At 43.3% G+C, this 19,849-nt stretch overlaps 1 protein-coding gene and 1 long non-coding RNA gene across 16 annotated transcripts in view; one reads left to right on the forward strand and one right to left on the reverse strand.

Annotated features, from left to right (window-relative positions):
- LOC127308387 (uncharacterized) overlaps positions 1–10,924 on the reverse strand; it is a 128,041-nt gene extending 117,117 nt beyond the window's left edge. Inside the window, exons 1-12 of one of the 11 annotated variants that reach the window (XR_007856487.2) lie at positions 10,415–10,924; positions 8,744–9,666; positions 8,579–8,663; positions 8,381–8,488; positions 7,502–7,605; positions 7,290–7,412; positions 6,270–6,385; positions 5,684–5,798; positions 3,676–3,894; positions 3,294–3,428; positions 2,282–2,505; positions 1,583–2,186 (exon numbers count right to left, since the gene is read on the reverse strand). This is a non-coding gene — a long non-coding RNA (uncharacterized lncRNA). Of the gene's footprint in view, positions 1–1,582; positions 2,187–2,281; positions 2,506–3,100; positions 3,259–3,293; positions 3,429–3,675; positions 3,895–4,479; positions 4,551–5,633; positions 5,799–6,219; positions 6,386–7,289; positions 7,413–7,501; positions 7,606–8,380; positions 8,496–8,578; positions 8,664–8,743; positions 9,667–10,414 lie in introns of those variants that run through there. The other 10 variants (XR_007856488.2, XR_007856482.2, XR_007856486.2 and 7 more) reach the window with 10 other exon arrangements.
- Positions 10,925–13,701: 2,777 nt separating this feature from the next.
- LOC127308386 (uncharacterized) lies at positions 13,702–18,874 on the forward strand. 5 transcript variants are annotated; one of them, XM_071821570.1, is made up of 9 exons: positions 13,702–14,187; positions 14,404–14,496; positions 15,294–15,428; positions 16,796–16,897; positions 17,393–17,596; positions 17,700–17,783; positions 17,875–17,992; positions 18,081–18,174; positions 18,566–18,874. In XM_071821570.1, exons 1-4 carry the CDS (start codon positions 13,790–13,792, stop codon positions 16,839–16,841), a joined length of 672 nt encoding a protein of 223 aa, XP_071677671.1. In that variant the 5' UTR covers positions 13,702–13,789; the 3' UTR covers positions 16,842–16,897; positions 17,393–17,596; positions 17,700–17,783; positions 17,875–17,992; positions 18,081–18,174; positions 18,566–18,874. The 5 variants fall into 5 exon arrangements, with proteins under 5 accessions (XP_071677671.1, XP_071677673.1, XP_071677670.1 ...); XM_071821572.1 differs by having other exon boundaries at positions 17,393–17,783; positions 18,073–18,174; XM_071821569.1 differs by having other exon boundaries at positions 17,393–17,783.
- Positions 18,875–19,849: the final 975 nt, after the last annotated feature.

Here is a 19,849-nt window from a genome sequence, read left to right on the forward strand (position 1 = left end):
TAAACTGAGGAAGCTAATTAAGTAAATCAACCTACCTGCTGGATCGATCGATCGATGATCACAACACTATCTCACCGCCGGCCGGGCATCGATCTAGTCGTCGGTTCTCGGCTCGCGCCGCCTCCGCCATGTCCTCCCCTCTCCTCGCCTCGCCTCGCCTCGCCAAAGTCCAAAGTCACAAGTCACGCGCTAGCCGACGTGCGGCACTTTGACGGTGACCTCATATTTATAAGCTCTGTTTCGAGGTGTTGAGAGGGAGAGCGGGAAAAGAAGAAGATTAGAGATAGTGTGCGGGGTATCTGCATCCGTTCGTTGATAGCTGATTGCTTGGATACACTAAGGATGCACGGCCAAGATGCCCAACCCCACGGATCGTTGACATGGCACCATCCCGTACCAAAGAAAACAAAAGGTCCTGTAATTACTGCATGCCAGCCGTGAGGAGATCAGCGTCTCATGGTTTTAATTACGGGGCGGATTCCTAGCTAGCTGATCCAATAATTATGGGGGCGTCTCAATTTTTCTCTTTATTTCCTTGGTTACATGCAAGGAACAACTGGTTCAGATCCCCCCCTAAATCTGGTGTTTCGGATTACATAACACAAGCCTCCCTCGTTTGTTTCAACCAGCCAGCCTTTTTTCACGGGAATAGAAAACTTCTTTATTGTTTGGAGCTACAACTCTGGACGAGATTGGGCCTTGAGTTGAGCTAGTAGTACCAAACTCCACGGGGCTGGTGTAATGATGACTTGTTGTGCTACCTGCGAGACTAAGAGATTAGCGCCATGTTATAACTAAGGGACGGAATCCTAGCAGTCCAATAATAAAGCAAGCGGTAGTCTCCTATTTCGTTAATGAGCCTCTCTTGGTTTGTTTCAACCCATGAACCTTTTTTTCATGGGGTTAGAATTCTTCTTTCTTTTCTTGGGGTTTGGGTATTAAACTACTAAGCTCTACAGGGCGATGTAACAGTGACTTGATGTTATATCGTCGAGACATGGAAGATGAAAACTCTTTAGGGCTATCGTAATGGTGACTTGTTCTATCGGCGAGACGAGGAAGATTACACAGCTCTTCAGGGCTGACGTAATGGTGACTACCGGCGAGTCAAGGAAAATGACAGCTCCATGTGCGTGTGTACTTTGCACTCGAGCGTTTCTCTACAGAAAGGCATCAAGCAAGATGATCCTTCATCTCGACAACAGGTATGGTGCCATGTAATGGAGAGCATGATGATGCGCTTATCCGCTGGTGAACTCAACGGATTTTGATTTCTTTCAACGGTGAAAGAATTTGTTTCCCAAGTGAATCTATCAAGTGCCGATTCTGCCAAAACAAATCCTATAGCAGGCAATGTTGCTCCTACTATCAACTTATAAAACCAATCAAGCAAACGCAAAACAACAGACATTTTGTAGGAGTTTCTACCAAGTTATGAGATCATCTAACCTCAACAGGGGTCAGATTGACAGTGCCACAACTATCAGGGAGAAAAAAAATTCACACAATTACTAGTGCCCTATCACAAGGGGCAAACTAATTATTGCAAGCCGCCAATACAAGCATAGCTCACATGGTCACATATTCCTTCAGCACATTCAAGTCAAACATATATCAAGTAGGACAAAGCACATACATCACCATCTCCTGCCACATTTACAATGCAGACTTCAGCTAGTCTGATCATAAAAGAAATGCAGTTTTAAGAACATGAATATTACAAACAACTTGCAAGTCAAGTCCAAGCTTCTCAATTGAAGTAAGCAACATGCCACTTGCAAGGACAATCTTACCGCTGGAAGACATAGCTCCAGCTACCACCCGGCCTCAAGCAAACTGGCAATGTATTACTACAGCTTGGCAGCAATTCAGCAATGCTTAAGCCTGGGAATTGCCTTTCAACGGTGCGCGTCAACTATTAAGAATTGCAAATAACATAAAGCCAACCTGAATGCCAGCATGGCTACACCAGTAGAAATCGAACTATGTTGTAAGGTAGATTCCTTAATAAGTAGATCACCATTGGCTCGACGGTCGGAGCACAGAATAACCAAGGCTCAATTTCCATCATGTCATAGGGCACATATAGGAGAGAAGGGCAGAAGCAGAACTTCACCTAAACCATAGGGACGAAGAAGTACCATTTTCCTTCATGACTGGAACGATCTTCTCTTCACCCCCTTCACCTAAAATCAAAACATGCCACCGGTTTATTTCTCACCATGTACATTCGACACAAGAGCACTACAACATACAAGTACAGTGACATGTATGTACATACCTTGAGATTCTTCTTCAGAGTCAAAATCCATCGCATCTCTGTCAGCCGTCTGGAAGAACTTGTACCCAGAGAAGAGGATGGAGGACTTGGAGGTGTGTGACAGCTCAAACTCCTTCTGGAAGACCAGGTCGATCTAGAGCTTGGGGAACTTGTCAGTCAACATCTCAGTGGATAGCTTCTGGTTGTTCCGCCTTGTCATCCTTCTTTGCCTCACCGAGGGCACTCTACCAAGAGAAATTGAACATCTCAATGACCAGATAACATACGACACAATTTAATGCATGTACAGAGATTGTCAAAAAGAGCAAGGGGTGGGCAAATTATCTTCGGGCAAGGCCTAAAACGAGTGTCTAGGCTAAACCACAATGTATGGACAAATTAAATAGGAGGCCCAGTTACATCTACAAATACAGAATTAAAATTAGCAGAAATGGTACATATTCAGGTTGACTATACTTTTACACAGAGCATTCCATGCACAATATAGGGTTCAACAATGCACAACAGAGCAAATTTATTGAAAATAGAAGACATGAGCAATGTACTGCGTATGCATACCACACGTTCTAATTGAGTGAAACAAATTTCAAGTGTAACAGAAATTACAAGATGTAATACAAGGTTACTGAGTTCGGGACAAACACAATGCCAATGTCCTAATAAAATTCAGTACCTTCTATTCAGATTCACTTCACACGAGTATGCATGCTCACTGATCAGTATAAACTTTATGGTGCAATTCAACATACTAGTATCTATTATTAGCAGCCAGGGACATAGCAACGAGTACTAGAGAAGTGCACATATTTAGTTTCTCACATGAAAGATAATAAAAAGCACATGAACGCCAGCCACCGGTGCAAGGAAATCCAAGTGAGAAGCATATGACACCCAGTCAACAAAGCAATGCCACCCAGCATATCCTAGAACTCCATTGCTGGTATTTTCAACACAGAAGGTCTGATACATCTCCATGCCTGATACATACATAGGTAGGCCTAGGAATGATTACCATAAATCACAACAGCAACTGGACATTGCCCGTCAACTGGTCACCAATCCCCAAACAAGACAAAATACATATCATTTGTGCATGTGCATGATTGCAAGTGCATAGGCCCAAATGGCGGCAAGAGAACTGAAAAGACTAGCCACACATACTGGAAATCAGCATTAGAAAAAAAGATGTCACCTGAATTATAAAACAGAAAATACAAACATGACTTGGTGTTCTCACATATCAGCATTTGAAAATGAACAGTTGTGCAGATTGTCAAAAATGCAAAAAAAAATGTACTATATTGATTTGTTAGAAACAATATGGCCGCCACCACCAACACTAAGATCTAAACCAACAGAACATGTAGAGGAGAATGTGACTACCAAACACTCACCTAAACCATGAAGATGAAGTAGAGAAACCAGCTGTGGTGAACTCACCGACATCGCCTGGTCAGCTCCAGCTCCTCTCCTCCCTTGTCGCTGCCGCCACATCACTAGGGCTACATCCACCTCTCACCTTCACGAGCGCCAGCCGCAACAGACCAACAGTACGTGTACCACTGCAGCGTCACGTCCCCAGTTCCAAGAAGATTGGCTCATCCATCCATCACCTGCAAGAAAACGCAGAAAGAAAGGTTCAGCTCCACGTATGGCACGGGTAATTATTACTTGAAACACAAAAAAGATGAACTACGCAAGGCCACGAATCAAAACGAGCAAAATGAATGTTCAACAGGTGACAATTCGACTGTTTATTAGATATAAAACTTGCTGGGCATGTACAATATTTACATCATATTAAAAAAATGGTGAGAGACTTCACAAACCACAAGGCCATGACGTTCGGTTTTCATGTTGGAATCCAACTGAAACATGTTATGCCAAGATGCAAGAAATAACAAATTTTCATAGCCAAACCAGCCACATGGCAATAAGCTTATTTTGTTCCAACCATCAAGCCCACAATGTGGGATCCCATAGACCAAGCCCAGCCAAAATAGCTACTTGACAGACCAATAGTAAAGGCAAGAAAACTGGCATGAGTACAACATTCAGTCTGTCATACACAAGCAACCAAGGTTCAGGAAAGCGGAAAATAGCGTCACTTATGCATGCTGAAGCGCAATGCGGAGGCCTTCCGCATCGACTACATAAGCTCTTAAGCAGAAAAAGCGGGAAAAAGAGAGAAAAAACACCGCTTATGCGCGCTGAAGAGCGAAGCACATGTCCAGCGCACTCCTGGTTGAACAATTGTAGCAAAATGAATCTAGCAAACGAAGCAAGATGAGATTATATAAACTCATTACTTATTTAGTATGTAGAAATCTCAAGAAAATATATCCAAATGGTGTTCAAAAGAATCAATATGACAGAACCCCATGGAGAATGTTTTCAGTAAACCTATGTAATAACTAAAAATAATCTAGTCTTTGAGCTATAAATAGAACTATCAGTGTCATGGATTTAACAGGCCATACAATACAAACTTAAAAAGAGAGAACCAATGAGTATGAACAAAGGAAAAGCCCAAGCGATGCTCCTTCGCATAGTATATATATATAGAAAGAGGGTGCAGTCATAGTTATGTGACATGTATCATGATGCGGTATGTTAATACCTTACCATCTTTAGCCTCCATTGAAAAAAGATCTAACCCCTTCTAAAAATAATAAACCACTACATGTGCATCTCCAAAGAAACAAAACCTTAGGCTGGCAGAATCAATATACCAAATGACAGAGATAATATATTTTCTCAACACTACATTCCCTAATAGAAAACTCACTTTCCTATGTTCATTTGTTCACACAAAGCAAATATTTAAAGATTTAAATATAACCAATCACACAAAGAAATACACTGGGAAAGTACAAGAACATACTGAACCATGAAAATACAGCGAACAAGATTAATAGAAAAGATACCCACACGAGTGAATTTATTGAACAAAGGAGTTATATCATGATGGGTATATTTTTCTTCATCAGAAGAGATAGCGCAAACATAAAACCCAAGACTATTTTCAACCTGACATCCTCTTGTTGCTTCATAACATGTCACTCTTAGGAATTAAAATAAACATGTATGGCAAGAAAGCAATAGTCACTAATAGTCAACTGGTAAGATGACTCCAATCCCCTCTCTGACATCCACTCAAACATTTCGCAAGCACAAAAAAATGGTAGTGCATAGTGCCAAGTTTTAATCATTAACTAGGTTCAAAGTGAGGGCAAATTTCGGACTGCCATAAAAGCTTCAGAGATACTATACAGAGGATGCAAGGAACTTAAACATGTTGTACACGGACGAAATATACATGGAATGGAGACGGTAGCACTAGCACACTCACCAAGTATCTTGCAAAATACACCAACGTACTAATGGTTGATCGACCAGTACCTAGAGTTACGCTGGCCCAACGGACATGGATTCCTTCAATGCTAGAATGATTGGGTCACGCCGGATCCAGCGGCCATGGCTCTCTACTGGCCAGCTGCAGCTCCACTTCTTTGTCCTACCAATAGAATGCACAACTTAGTACCAAAAGCACATGCTCATAGCCATGCAGAAATGGATATGGGACCCTAATTGATCAAGCCAATCATTCATTCATAGGCAACCGAATTAGGCAACAAAATGCTACACCAATCTAGGTAACACATTTAGGCGATAGGATATGCTCATATTCGCTAGTGTTCTGCAAGTTTACATCGGTACAGATAGCAGTCATTCTATAATTTGAAGCATTACCAAAATTGCTAAAGGATCCAAATACTGCAATACTTTGCTGCAGGTATAGGCAGAGAATACTGAACGATGCGGTCAGGAAACATGACACAGGATGCAAGGAACTGGAACCATGCTCTACACCAAACAAAAATTTCTGCAGGATCAAATATACATGGAATGGAACTTGGTACCACTAGCGCACTCACCAAGTATCTTGCAAAATACACCAAAGTACTGATGGTTTATCGATCAGTACCTAGAGTTACGCCGGTTTGGCGGACATGGATCCCTTATGAATGCTATAACCGTCGGACACGCCAGATTCAGCGACCATGGCTCCCTCCTGGCCAGCTACAGCTCCACTTCTTCATCCTGCCAACAGAATGCACAACTTAGTACCAAAAGCACATGCTCAAAACAATTCAGAGATCATGGTTACATGCTTGTAATAAGAATGATCAAGCCACATACCAGACCAAGAGGCATTCTAATTACAAAAAAGGTCCACTCCAGTAAGAATTAAAATCTAAAACACAAAGGTTAAAATTAAAATCTAGCAGCCTGGCACAACATGGTAAATGCATCAAGATTCCAAAATATTGGTTAAGTACTAGTTGCATTTAATCCAAGCACATCGTGTGTAAATAGATGCAAATCCAGGCAGAGTTGGCATACATTCATATATACAACAATTACACGCAATTCTTCAGGCGTCCAACAAAGCATTTCACTTTGATGACATTCGTTAAATCATGATAAAACACAGCAAATTATAAGTTTTCCCCCAGCTTTGATTCACATATTTTATGGGTCCATTGTCTCCACTATCATGGTTGTGCTCATTATTGCATCAATCAATGCAAATGAAGTCAGGACAAGCCTCTTTTCTGTAGAAAAAGCTATTACCACTAATTAATTATTCAAAGATCACATCTTTTCAAAATTTACAGATTGATATAGAAAGGGTTATTATACTCAGCATAATTGATTTGAAAAGGCTCATGAAAATTTCTAGAATACACAGGTTGAATGCAAGATTATGATACAAGCTAGCAATCACCGCGAACACCCCTAATCATAAATAACACGGAAGATGAGCTAGAACAACACTTATTAGTATCACAAACACAAAACCAAATCCTAGCAATATTACCAACACTAAACCAAACCGGGGTAAGTTATAGGCTCAAGGGCCAGAGCAGATAACAACCATGGCTTGGCCGCCGTTGTAGAAAAGAGCAAGTAGGGGGAAAAGAAGAAGAAACGAAGAATTTACCTAATCCGAGAGTTCACCGAAATGGAAGTATGAGAGCATGCGAAGATCTTCACAAAGTACCCGCATGCTCTTGGGATTTTTATCTTCACCATCTTATGTCTTTACTTCCTCTAGTATTTGTGGCTACAAAATAAAGCATGGTGTATTAGTGATCGAATGAACACATCCTGGTATGATCCTAAAATAAAAGAATAATGTCGACTATAACTTACATGCATCTTCTTCTTCACTTGATTACTTCTCGTGAGCCGGCACTTCAACATCAACCTCCTTAAAGGGGGAAATAGATGTACTTAGAGTACATTTTCACCAACTCCTGCAACAGCCGTCATAAACAAATTATAACATGAGGAATGTTCAAAGTAGCATAATGTCTTCAATACAACAACTGGAGAGAAGTAACTAAAAAAATAAGATAAAGCAAACGATTTCACTTGGTCTTGAACAAACAATGAATGAGCCCATCTCAAAAAAAAAAATGAATGAGCCAAATAACAATAAATGTTCTGTTCAGGCTAGCAGCCTTAGAAGCTTCCCAAACCAACACCATACCACATGCATCTAATGAATTGACCGAGGCCCAAAGTAGCATAAATTACATCAAACCAAGTTATCTACGGAAGTGAGATTGCTACGCGCAACAAGATGTCTAAAATACATTTAGTGCACAAGGAGAAGAACTTAGACAGATTTTCCATGCAATAGAACTGACAAAAGAAAGAAACGAAAAATACAAAAGAATAATCTGCAGTTTAACAAATTACTTATCATTACGTGAATTTAGGAAGACTAATATGTGAAATTAGAGTTCCAAACACATATCTATATAAGAGAAAAAAAATCTGAAACACTAAAGATGGAAAAGAAGTTGTTTCATAGACATGATCTAACTAAGTAGGTCAGTAAATAACCTGGGCATCAGCTCCAGAGAATACCAGCACATTTAACGCATTTGAAAAGACCAGACCAGTAATTTTCTTAGAGTGCCCCATAATATTGCTTTTGACTTGTAGAAAGAACAAATAACATCTTATTTGAGTTGAAGTTTCACCTTAGTTGTCGAGCTAAAATGCAAGAGAAGAAATAATTACCTTAGTTGTCCCATGATTATCAGCTAGTTCTGCACTGGTTTGTATAAGCTATCTCCATAAACTTCCACAAACCTCTATCTTTCCATCCAAAGCAGTTGATAAGATGAACTGCATACTAGGCAAGTACCAAACATTAGCTTCCTACAGAGAAAGGATATAATGGTGTACAAATAACTGCGATGATAAGTGCATGGGTACCTGAATATTTTCCTTATAATGTGGACCAACTGAATAAACATGAGCTTCATGACCTTCAAAAAGGTACACTAGTGTCCTCCCATACCTAATATGCATTTATAGAGAGTTCATATTTCTCAACTAAACAAATATGACAGAGTCCGAGAATTAATACCATGAACTCACCTTTATCGTCTTATCATCTGCACAGGTAATTATACATAGCTGCTTATTTGGATGGGCGAATGCAATATCATTTACACCACCAACATGTGCATCAATCTAATCAAGAAACAAAAGAAAAATAACCCAGGAAACAAGATAGTAAAATATGTATATGACACTGAACCATAAATAGACAGTACTAGCGAAACTAAGAATAGTAAGATTCGGCAATGTGGAGCTCAAACGTGTACATTTATAACAGATAATCCCAGATTAAAAAGGGTAGTACTTTGTTTCCTTATACACTAGATAATTCCAAGCATTGTAGGTAATAAATTGTTTTCCACCAAGTGGTTTCAATGAATATTCACATGTTCTTCACCAATACATAAATCTACTCCCAGCAATACATGCCTGACAAATATAAACAACTATCCCAGGCTACTTAAAAGAATAAGTCAGCATAAATACTATTACAACCACATTTCCTAATTAATTAAATGCAAACCTACAGGTCCTGTAAACAAGCAAGGATACAAACTTGACATGTATCCGCAAAATCACGCTTTAGACAAAACCATAAGATAGCAGCAGAACAAATCCCGACCATAACACCAGATTAAACATGACTTCATCAAAGGAGAGTGTAGCACAGCAATGAATTTCTCGCAAATGCTCGAGTCCTGGCCGAGCAGAATGGCAGCACCGGCGACATGTCGTCGGCGGTGAACCCGGGCGGCTAGGGCACCATACCAGAACGACCTGCTCTGCAGCTCGATTTCGCTCACCTGCTCGTCGATTGATCCAAAAGGAACAGCAACGGGTGGCCGCCAGACCAGATAATACGCCACTGTCCCTTTGTGGGTCCCTTGCAATGCATCTTGGTGTCTGACGCCCAGTCAACGGCATGCTGCATCAGCGCCTGTCCACGCGTGTGACATGTTCTAGCAAACTCAAAAAAAATTAAGCTAGATATTAGAACCAAAGTAAAGTAATGCTCACAATGCTCATGGTAAGAAATTTGGTACTAACATCAACACTACATTATAGACAAAGGACAATTTGCAGTTATCCTTGAACAACAGATGCATACCATACGTACTGCTAGAACAAACAAATGCTAATGTAGCTACTTTTCTTTTTCATGCATGCATCTAGGTTTAACTAAATAACAGCAAGCATGGCTAGTGCTGTCTAATTAATCCGCTGCAACTAAGCAGACCTATTGCTGTCCAAATTAACAGAGGACCTGTAATGGAGGTCAAAATTAATGCTGACAAATAGTGAGGAAAAAACAGAAGCTCACTCTTTGGCAAAGCATATGAAAACAAATAGGAAAGCACCGTATAGAGCCATCAAGCATTTCAACCTGGAGACCAACCTCGAAAATCAAGAACCTTTGCATCACAATTGTAGCTAAGTGCCAATATATAAGAATCTGGATGCCAAAAACAGTCTAAATGGCACCAAAGAAAGCTTGCCGCACCAAAGCAACTACGGATCAACTAAGGTTCGTCCTGCAGATTGGTGGGCAAACCCATGTAATCGGCATGCCATACACGACACTAGGACCAAATGCTAATCCTAGAACTACATGGCACACACCAGATTGTCCATGTTTCTCAACTGCTAGCACACTGACATGATAAATGTTCATTTTTTTGCAGGAATACAGGAAGGAGGAATACTGACAGGCAGCAGGTTGTCGTGGAGGTTGCGGCCGCCAACAGCTCAGGGAGGAGCACCGGGTCGACTTAGGCAGCAGCAGCAGCTCGTCCGCGCCTCCCTGCCTGCGCCGCGGCGAGCTCCAGCCGTCCTCCTGCCGGCCACTGAAACGGACGCGCCGCCATGGAGGCCGGTAGCCCACTCACCTGGGTGCTTCAGATGCACCGCAATTTCTCGGCCACGCAGGGGACGGCGGCCAGCGAGCTCGCCGGGGCCGCGCGCACCGACCTGAAGATGCACGCCGGCGCCGGCAAGCAAGCCAGCCGCGCCGCCTTTTCTCCCCCGTTCTGGGGTGCGCCGGGGAGGAAGGGAACTGGGGCGCTGCTGGCCCGGCTCCGGCAGGGAGGAGCTACCGCCGGTGGAGATGGCCGGGATCTGCCGGCCGGAGCCGAAACGTGATCAATCGGGGTTGTCGGTGGGAGGGGAAAGGATTTTTTTGGCGAGTGGTGTCGCTTGGGGTTGGGTACACTTAATAATTAGCTAAATTTTCGTCTCGCGTTTTGCGCCTATAATTCCCGCGTGTGGTTAATTTCTTTCCGAAAATGAGGGTCTCTCAACGATCCACATACCTATGGTATGGTAGAGTCTCTAGCTAGCAATCAACATTTACATCTCAAAAAAAATGCTAGCACATGCGAATATATGATTACATGGTGTAAGCACAAACATCTAGAGCGAAGCGAACACCGTGGCCCAGCGAGGGCAAAGGAGGAACTACATTGTGTCGCACACGTCAGGAAACTACGCGGAGCCGAGACTATGTCGCACAATGTCGGCGTCGCCCTCCCAAAGGCAATCAACATGTATTTGAGGATGCCTCTACTAGGTACCGCCGCAATTGTACAACATGGTAATGCATGCACCCATGTCACGCTATATTATACACGGCATCGTCGCACTTTTCATGCTGGAAATAATAACTTTTGAAAATAAAAGTCTATTGTTTAGGGAAATTTCATCAAACATATCCGTTCGAGGTGAGACGAGTCCTGGGATAACACGATAGATGATTACATGGTGTAGGCACAAATATCTACAGCGAAGCGACCGTGGCCCGTCGATGGCAGAGGAGGAACTACATAGCCCAGACTGTGTCGCACACATTCGTGGAACTACGGAGCCGAGACTATGTCACACACGTCGGCGTCGCCCTCCAAAAGGCGATGCGGAGTCGAGCACAGACCGAGATGGTGTCTCGAGCAAAATGCTAGGCTATAGTTTCATGCCCCGTTGAGAACCTCGCGATGCCAAAGATGGGAAGACCACATAAAACCGCCAAGAGAGGCGAAGTTATTACAATAGTTGGTTTGGTGGCTTCGAAGTAGGAGTTTTGTATTATGTGTGTGGATAGTCACTATTGCGAAGGAGATGCCACTTTTGAGTTGTGCGATTGATTTCTCTCTTCACAACACCCATATGTATCAACAATTTGATCCCATGCAACAAGTGTAGGGCTTTCGACGATTCCTCTTGCAATTTTAGGCGAAGCCCTTTTTTCATGGGCCTCGTCACGTCAAGCCCTAGATTTCCTTCTGAAGTGGTGATTTAATGTGATTTATCTCTTTGTTTGTGTTAGTGTAGAGTCCAAGTTTTTACAAGAGTTGAGTCGGTGACCTCGAAGTTGGATTTTTGTACTAAAATTCCAATCTTACTCCGAGGTAGTCATGTTTTTCGAATGAGATGCGACTTCGGAGTTTTATATCGTATTTTCCTCTTCACAACAACCTTGTATACACATATGTTGACCACATGCAAAAATGGGGAGGTTTCGTACCCTTTCTCTCCAGTTTTAGGCGAAACCTTGTTTTGTGGGCTCCGTGGCGTCTATCCCAAGATTTCCTTCCAAAATGGTCACTCCATGTGAATTTTCTCTTTTATATGTCTCGGTGTGTATGTCCAAGTAACTCTAGTTTTAGGTCTAAGGTTTTCGAAGGAGGCCATAAACCCTAACCCCCACCCACACCATAGTCCCTTGTACTTAAAACCTAGATCTAAATGGTTGACCTAGACTAGAGCTTTAGACCCATGGTATAGACCTAAGCTAGTGCCATGAGAATAACGATATAAAAATAATGAGCGAGAGAAGTATCTCGAAGAGTGGTGGAGAAAAATGGCAGAAGAGAGGGGAGGTTCAAAAAGAGAGACACAAAAGGAGGGCGGGAAAGCAAACATGATTTTCTATCGGCGGCGACATCATCGTCATCGCTAGCGCTGGCGTGAACGAAGGGATCCCCATGAGGTCAGGTTTGTCATCATGTCACCTAAGCAACATGCCACCACCGACGCCACCCTCTCATATCCCACCACACTTCTAGATTTCTTAGACTAAGAGGTTTTAGCTAAAAACTTGACTCGACAAAAAAAGTAATGCCATAAGTAATGCATGGATGCATATACACATGCACGAGACGGTAAAACAAATCCCAAGAATTTGAAGGATGTGTCAAAAAAATATGTTGGAAAACTATTTGAGGACGTAACAAACATGCATGTATCGCTGCAGCTCGACAAGGAAGCTCCGCCCTTGTCGTCGTTGTGCCACCAACTATAATTTGGAGGAGATATGTAAAATATCGGTTCTCTCTGATTTGTTGGGATGGGCAGCAATGCGGAATTGTGAGATGCTTCACACCACTAGGGGTGGAAATTGGTAGTGGATAGTCCATATTATCCGATATTTGTATTCAAGAAACTGAAAATAGAAGTCGTAATATCCGAATCCGGATATTTGTGAAAATGAATATGGTAAATATCCGGATCCATTTTGCGGAAAAAAATAATCCAAATATGGTATTGAGTTTTGAATAAAACAAGGATTTGGAAATGGATATACCTGTATATAAATAAGATTATGTTAGCTAATTTCAGTAATTCGTACTTAATATGTCAATTACCTAACCTAGAGAAATTAACAAATCAGTCCGCTGCAATTCGTATTATTGCTCCAATTCATACTCGGTCGGCATCGATATTCGTTTTAAAAATATAGAAAGCGATACAAAGAAGAACACTATTTGATGCTCCATTTCCACCTCTACACTCGACGGATCGGTGACCTAGATTCGGAAAATTATTAGTAACTGTGTAAAAGGTGTGAGGTGCGCTGTAAATTAAATTAAGGAGGAGATGGATGCATCGGATAGATTACCCTAGTTAATTACTGGCCTGCGATTGTGAGCGGCACAATTTCCGTGGGTTAGTTATGTATGCCATGCAATTAAGGTGGTGTGGTGAGCTCCTGGGAAATCCAAAGCACAAAGAAAATCGCACCTCAATTCCCTCTCCAAAGCACAGAGAAAGAGACGCGCCACCTGGTACCCAACTCCCCGACGCCAGCCACCCATGACGTCGCCGCCGTCTCCCCGCTTGGTTCGCACGCCGATGCAGCACACCGGCCCGCACCTCAAATTGTGTCTCCCCTGCCGCCTGCGGCGCTCCAGCACGGCTCGCCTCCGTGAGCTGACTTCCCCGGCCTGCTTCAAACCCTTGCGCCGGCGTCGAGGACGACGACGCCCAGCCTCGCGCGGTGCTGCTAGCCCTCGCCTTCGATTCAACAGCCGTGTCAGCCGCTGCTTGTCCGCGCGCGAACTCCGGCGCCCCTGCCTCGCCGGCGTCTTCGCGTGGTCGCCCAACACCATGGACGCGGCCGTGAGCGCCAGATGGGGCGCGTCCACGACCTGCAGGACCTCGCCCCACAACCACGCCGCCGTCCATCCAGGAGCACCTCTCGCCACCCAAAGGTCGAAAATTTCCCCCTTTTTTCGCGCTCTAGAATGTACCCGATGCTCGCCATCGATTTTTGTTGTTGTACGAGGACCTATTTGTCGAGCTGCTTCTGCAGGCGCTGTCGTCCTAGATCACTCTACACTTCCGTACTTGTGCTGCATACAATCGAAAGAAATTTTCGAACCTACAGGAAACTGATCGAACTGGTTTTGCATGTATGTTCGTTCTAGGTGTCCCTGGCAAGAGTGGAAACCAGCCAGTGTGCTCACCGCGGAGGCGTGCAGTTGCAAGCGGTTCCTTCTTCTTCGACTCCATGGTTTTCGGTAATTTTCTGGTTCCTCTCATTTGCCCTCTTGCTTCTCCGTGATAGCACGGCCATCTAGCTCTGCCTTGTACAGAGTTAGGTATGTTGTGGGTTTGATTTTGGCAATTTGGGATGAATACGATGGATTCATGGTAGTGGAGTCTAGTGGAATTGTTGCAAAGCTCTCTCCATAATTTGGTGTTGAACACTGAGGCTAAATGAGTGCTTTAGCTATCTCTGTTTGCATTGCGTGGTGTTTTTTTTTTATGTGTGGTTACTCGGGGTCACATTGCTGGAGCAGCACATCATGCCGCCGCCACATTCTGGTTTGTCATATATGCATTGCATGATGTTAAATCGTCTGTGGTAGTTCAATATCACATCGATGGAGCAGCCTATCTTCTCTGCACCTCAATTGATTTTTGTCCTATGTTGCCTTGCATAGAATAAGCCTTAAGCCTTTTTTCCTGCTTGTTGATGGCAATTGATTTCACAACTCACATCCAAAACAGCAAGAAAAAAGCAAGCGAAATCATAGTAGCAATTCGAAATCTTGTTAATTTTTTAATTGTTGCAGTTGATGAACCACTAATATTTACCATGACAGCTTAACAACCTAATTCATGATCATATCTTAGTAATTGCGCAAATCTGTAAATGTATAATTGATCATCCACTTGATTTCCCTTTATTTTCTAGGTTGCTTGAACCCTAGATCACTTATATGCTATCTCATGATGTTTGTTGAGTAATTGTTCTTGTGATCAGTGTATGTGCTATGCATGCTGAACCTCGTTTCGTTTTCTAACATGTGAGATGCACAAGTGTATGCGGCCATGTCACCGAGCTGTCGCTCTTGCTGGCCACCACTCCGACCTGCAGCTACTGGCGATGGTTTCGGTGGCGCAACTGCTGCTGGGCTGGCCAGAGCCTCCTGCGCCTGGAGCCGTGGTAAGAATAGAGCCAACACTATCGCTGGATTAGTAGACTCGTGTCCATGTGTTGAAATACGCGAAATGCTGCATTTCTTAGTGATTCCTCACATGAGTTACTTTCGGAAGTGCACATAGCTAGCTTCTAAGCTAGAATCAAATTGCACATGCACCTGAGCTTGTTTGCTTCCATCTTTTTGTTTTTTCTTAAAGAAAATAAGCTAACTGATCTAAGAAATCTTGTTGAAAACAAGACAGATCTGCAAAAGGTGTGGTGAATTTTTGAAAAATCTTGCTGATTGATATTTGATTTGATTGATTCGCTTAACCATGTTTTATTTTCCTGTTGTGAGTTTTCCATGGTTCTACAAATCATGAATACGTGAGCTAGCTATCAGCTCATTGTCTCACTTGAAGCATATCTCTTTATTTAGGTTAACGACACAGGAATTGCATATCCTGGTACTGCTGATGCTATGCTAGCTAATTCCTTGTACCGATGTGTTGTTGATTTATGAACTAGCATGGTTTAGTTTGACTTGCATGTATGCATCAGAAGCGATTCTCCATTTTTTATATGCAACATAAGGAGTTTCCTATATGTACATGTTAACTCAATTGTCGTATGTGGCACACTGTTGTTATAAGTGCTTCACATTGTTGGTATCCAAACATTTGCATATATTCTTCAAAAGAACTTCAAGGATTTCTACTCTTAAAATGTTTAGGTTATTGCCTTGCAAAAACTGCTAGTGGATCTGATTTTTATTATCTGCTGCATACGTTGTTGTTGTTTTATGTTATGATTTGGTTAGAGCGTATTGTTCATTTGGCCCTATGCAGCCTCATCCTATTAATGAGAGCTCAGCTATGGCATCTTTGGATACCCTGGGATCAATTCTATTATGTAAAACAAGAAAATTCTGCTCCTAAGTAGGTTGTATCCCCTTTGCTGGATCCTTAGTCCCTAAATGGAAGGATTTATTGAATGTCTAAGCATAGTTGATTTGCCTAATTTTTAGTCCTCTATATCATGATTTGTCCAGTATGTTGTCCCCAGGTCTGTAGTATGATTAGTCCAATTTAGGCAAACTGAATTTTTTTTTATTCGCTTGTTTTTTGTTTCCCCTAGGGGACTTGTAACCTAAACTCTCTCTTTTCAATGATATGAAGCGCAAAGGTCCTTTGCGTTTTCTCGAAAAAATGTTTTACTGGAGAATGTCTGATTTCTTACTACTTGGTCCACTCATCCTGATAAAATTGGTTCATCCCATCTCTCATTTGCATGTGAATGCTTTGAGAAGTTTGTGTGACATGTCATCTCGTCCGAGATGTGTGTGTCGTATTTTCGGTTCGATTCACTTGCTGTAGTTTTTGTCGGCGCAGCTCCAATCATGCGCGGATGCAGATGATCACATGTCCAGGAGGTTGACGCCGCGGCGACCTCGACACCACCATCGAGGAGATCGTCAACATTGGCTCCCAAAGGTTGAATTTCTTTCTTTGGTAAAGCTGGAATACATTGCTGTCATGCTATCACTGGATTAGCAGACATGTGTCCATGTATTGAAATACAGTAAATGCTACATTTCTTGGTGATTCTTACCGCTTGCGACATAATGTCTCAGTAGCATGCTCTTAATCAGTGTGTTCTGTTTATTCTTTCTCTAGGTTATGAAAAGCTGAATTAATATGCATAATGACTTGTGCTATCGGTGACTGTTAGCGTTATCTCGCGACTTAATTGCTCAATATCATGTTCTTGGTTAGTGTTTTTTTTGTTCTCTAGTTTATTTAAGCTATGGAAATATGGTGCATAATGACTTGTGCTATTTTTGGTCATAGTGATGCTCATTTTGTAATTATCCTTGTTTTTCTGTGTCAGTGTTGGCTACAATGGTATCTCTCTAATCTAGTGCTAATTAACCTGCAATCTGCAATTGATCAAGCTAGCTAAAGCCTTGTCTTTGTTGTTGTGAATAGATGATGCTTTGATCTATGTTGACGAGGATCTTCCCTAAGCATACGGTTGTAAAGTTGATGATAGTTTCTGAATTTGATCTCCATGCACAGCAACCTTGTTCTTGTGCCTTGTAATGTAATGAAGTGCATCAATCGATCACTGCCAGGATATTTGTTTTATCCATCCTGGTGTGATAGGTAGTATGACAAAAGGAGGCAATTTAAGTTAGTCCATACGGTTTGCTTTCTCAGCTTTACCTTTGGCAATATGTATGTTTTTTTGTGTGGTAATAAAGTTCTTACTTTATTATTTCATTTCCTGTTGGAGGGATGTCATGTGGCAAGCAAAGTAAGGGATGGGGAAGACTGCTGGTTTTATTGTGCCACACAAGAGAGCTGGCTTAATTACCAGGTTTGTAAATCTGGTTGTTTGCACTTCTCTTCTGTGTATATTTCCCTCGTATTTCTTTATTTGATCATTGCTTTTGTGTTCTGAATTGAAGCTCTATTCTATGGAGTTGTTCACATAAAGAAGGATTTATTTGATGTCCTCATTGTGGTGGGCACACCTGGAAGGATTCTAGCTTCGGCTAGAGAGGATCTTTCTTTGAACAATGTGAGGTATATATGGTTATGGTGCATGTTGTGTTGTATGTAACTTGAGCTCGAAAATAATTTGGCTTTGCCCTTTTGTACTTGAGGGGAGAAGTGGATCGAGCTAGAGCTGGCCCAGGAGGTAGCCATGGCTGTTGGATCTGTCTGGCAGGCAGCGAGGGCCTTCTTCGTCAAGTCTGTGGGTTAAGGTGAGCCCTTGGGTACCCATGACACCACACTTGATTTACGAGTAGATTAACTTGCTTAGAAATCTTGTTGTGCTTTGAGGGGGTGTTGTGCTGTATTTATGAACATATGGTATATGTCTCTTTCGGCCAAGTAAAGCAAAATGTCATGTAAATTGTGTGCCTACCTGTAGTGCAAGCTGCACTAAGTTTCTTTTGAGAGCAGAAAGCAATTATATATTTGAAATCCAGATGATGCATTGCTGTTGTAAAATCTTGATGATTTTTTTATGCAAATCACACATGGATGCCTGACACTGGTCAAATCCAGAAATGCATGTCTTTGTTTTTCTGCTAGCTAGTCTGTTGTAGATGCTGTAGAGCTGACCATCATGTTTTGTTTCTGTTGTTGGAGGATACCGAGGAGGAGGAGGAGGAGGAGGAGGAGTATATGAATGGAGGACAGGGTAGGTGCGGCTTGAGACCTGATGCATATTACCTAGGAAGCTGGAAGACCTGATGGCACCAATATGAAGCAGCAGCTTTGCAGATGTTGTAACGCAGCATGGTGTGTTGTGTTGTATGTAACCATGCGGAAACTTTGATGATGTGTGTCGCCGTTGCCCTTGACGTGTCGAGGAGTTTTGTGCTTGATTCTACTCTGATATGTATCTTGAAAAACAGGCGAGGACATGCCAAAATTTGGAGCAGTCATTCCGTGGCATTTTCTTTGGTTCTAGTTGATTAATTCATTGGTGCCGAAGATGATGCAGCGAAAATTCCAAGTGAGAGCTGACACTGCTAGCAGTAGTAATAAGTATGTAGAGTAGTGAGGAGGAGAAGCTAGATCGAGGCCTTCCCCCGCAGCAGCAGCCACGATGCTGGCTGTCATGGTGGAGGAGATCCCGCGAGCAGCACGCCCGTTGGGCGTTAGCGGCGAAGGAGATCCGGAGACCACGTTGAGCGCCCCGGCGCCGTCGGTAGGGCAGGAGATGCTGCAAGTTACCGACGCCGTGGAGCTCCGAGTCGGTGGTGGCCTGCATGGTGGAGGTCGGCAGTGGCCCACTCGGGGCACATGGCGGCGACCCCCCTGATAGATCAGCGGCGGCTCCCCCGGGGCACAGGGTGGCGCGGTGGAGGACGGCGGCGACCCAGCCGGCGGCGCGTGGCTCTAAGAGGCGGAGGTCGACGGTGTGGCGGCGCTACGGGAGCGGAGACGCGCACGATGGTCTTCCCACGGCGGCGGCGCAGCGCTCTGCGGAAGCTGGGCCAGCGGCAGGACGACCTCGTTCTGGAGGCCCGGGAGACAAGTGTGGAGCAACGACGACCTTTCTTTATCATCTAGCATGACGAAAGAAAAGAAGTGGAGGGAGCGACCGGAGAACCGCGCGATCCAACCATGGGCGAGCCGGAGGCAGCGCGCGCTTGCTCCAGCCTCCGACCGACCGGCCGATTCGACCACCCACCCGCCGGTCCTATTTGATACACGTACACCCTAAAATAACAGAAGGCATAGGTTTCGGTGAAAAGAAAACAAAAAAGACGATCGAGTCGGAGAGGTCTTTGTTGAGCGAGCCACGATGAGCCGGCGGTTTCTCTACATGGTGGTCGGGAACTGCTCGTTCGCTCCCAGCTTGTACACGCTGCACCGCATCAACCCGTTGGGTCTTTTCTACCCCAATGATTCACCGGATCGGGC

Source organism: Lolium perenne, chromosome 6 (genome assembly GCF_019359855.2).
Source record: "Lolium perenne isolate Kyuss_39 chromosome 6, Kyuss_2.0, whole genome shotgun sequence".
NCBI classification, from domain to species: Eukaryota; Viridiplantae; Streptophyta; class Magnoliopsida; order Poales; family Poaceae; genus Lolium; species Lolium perenne.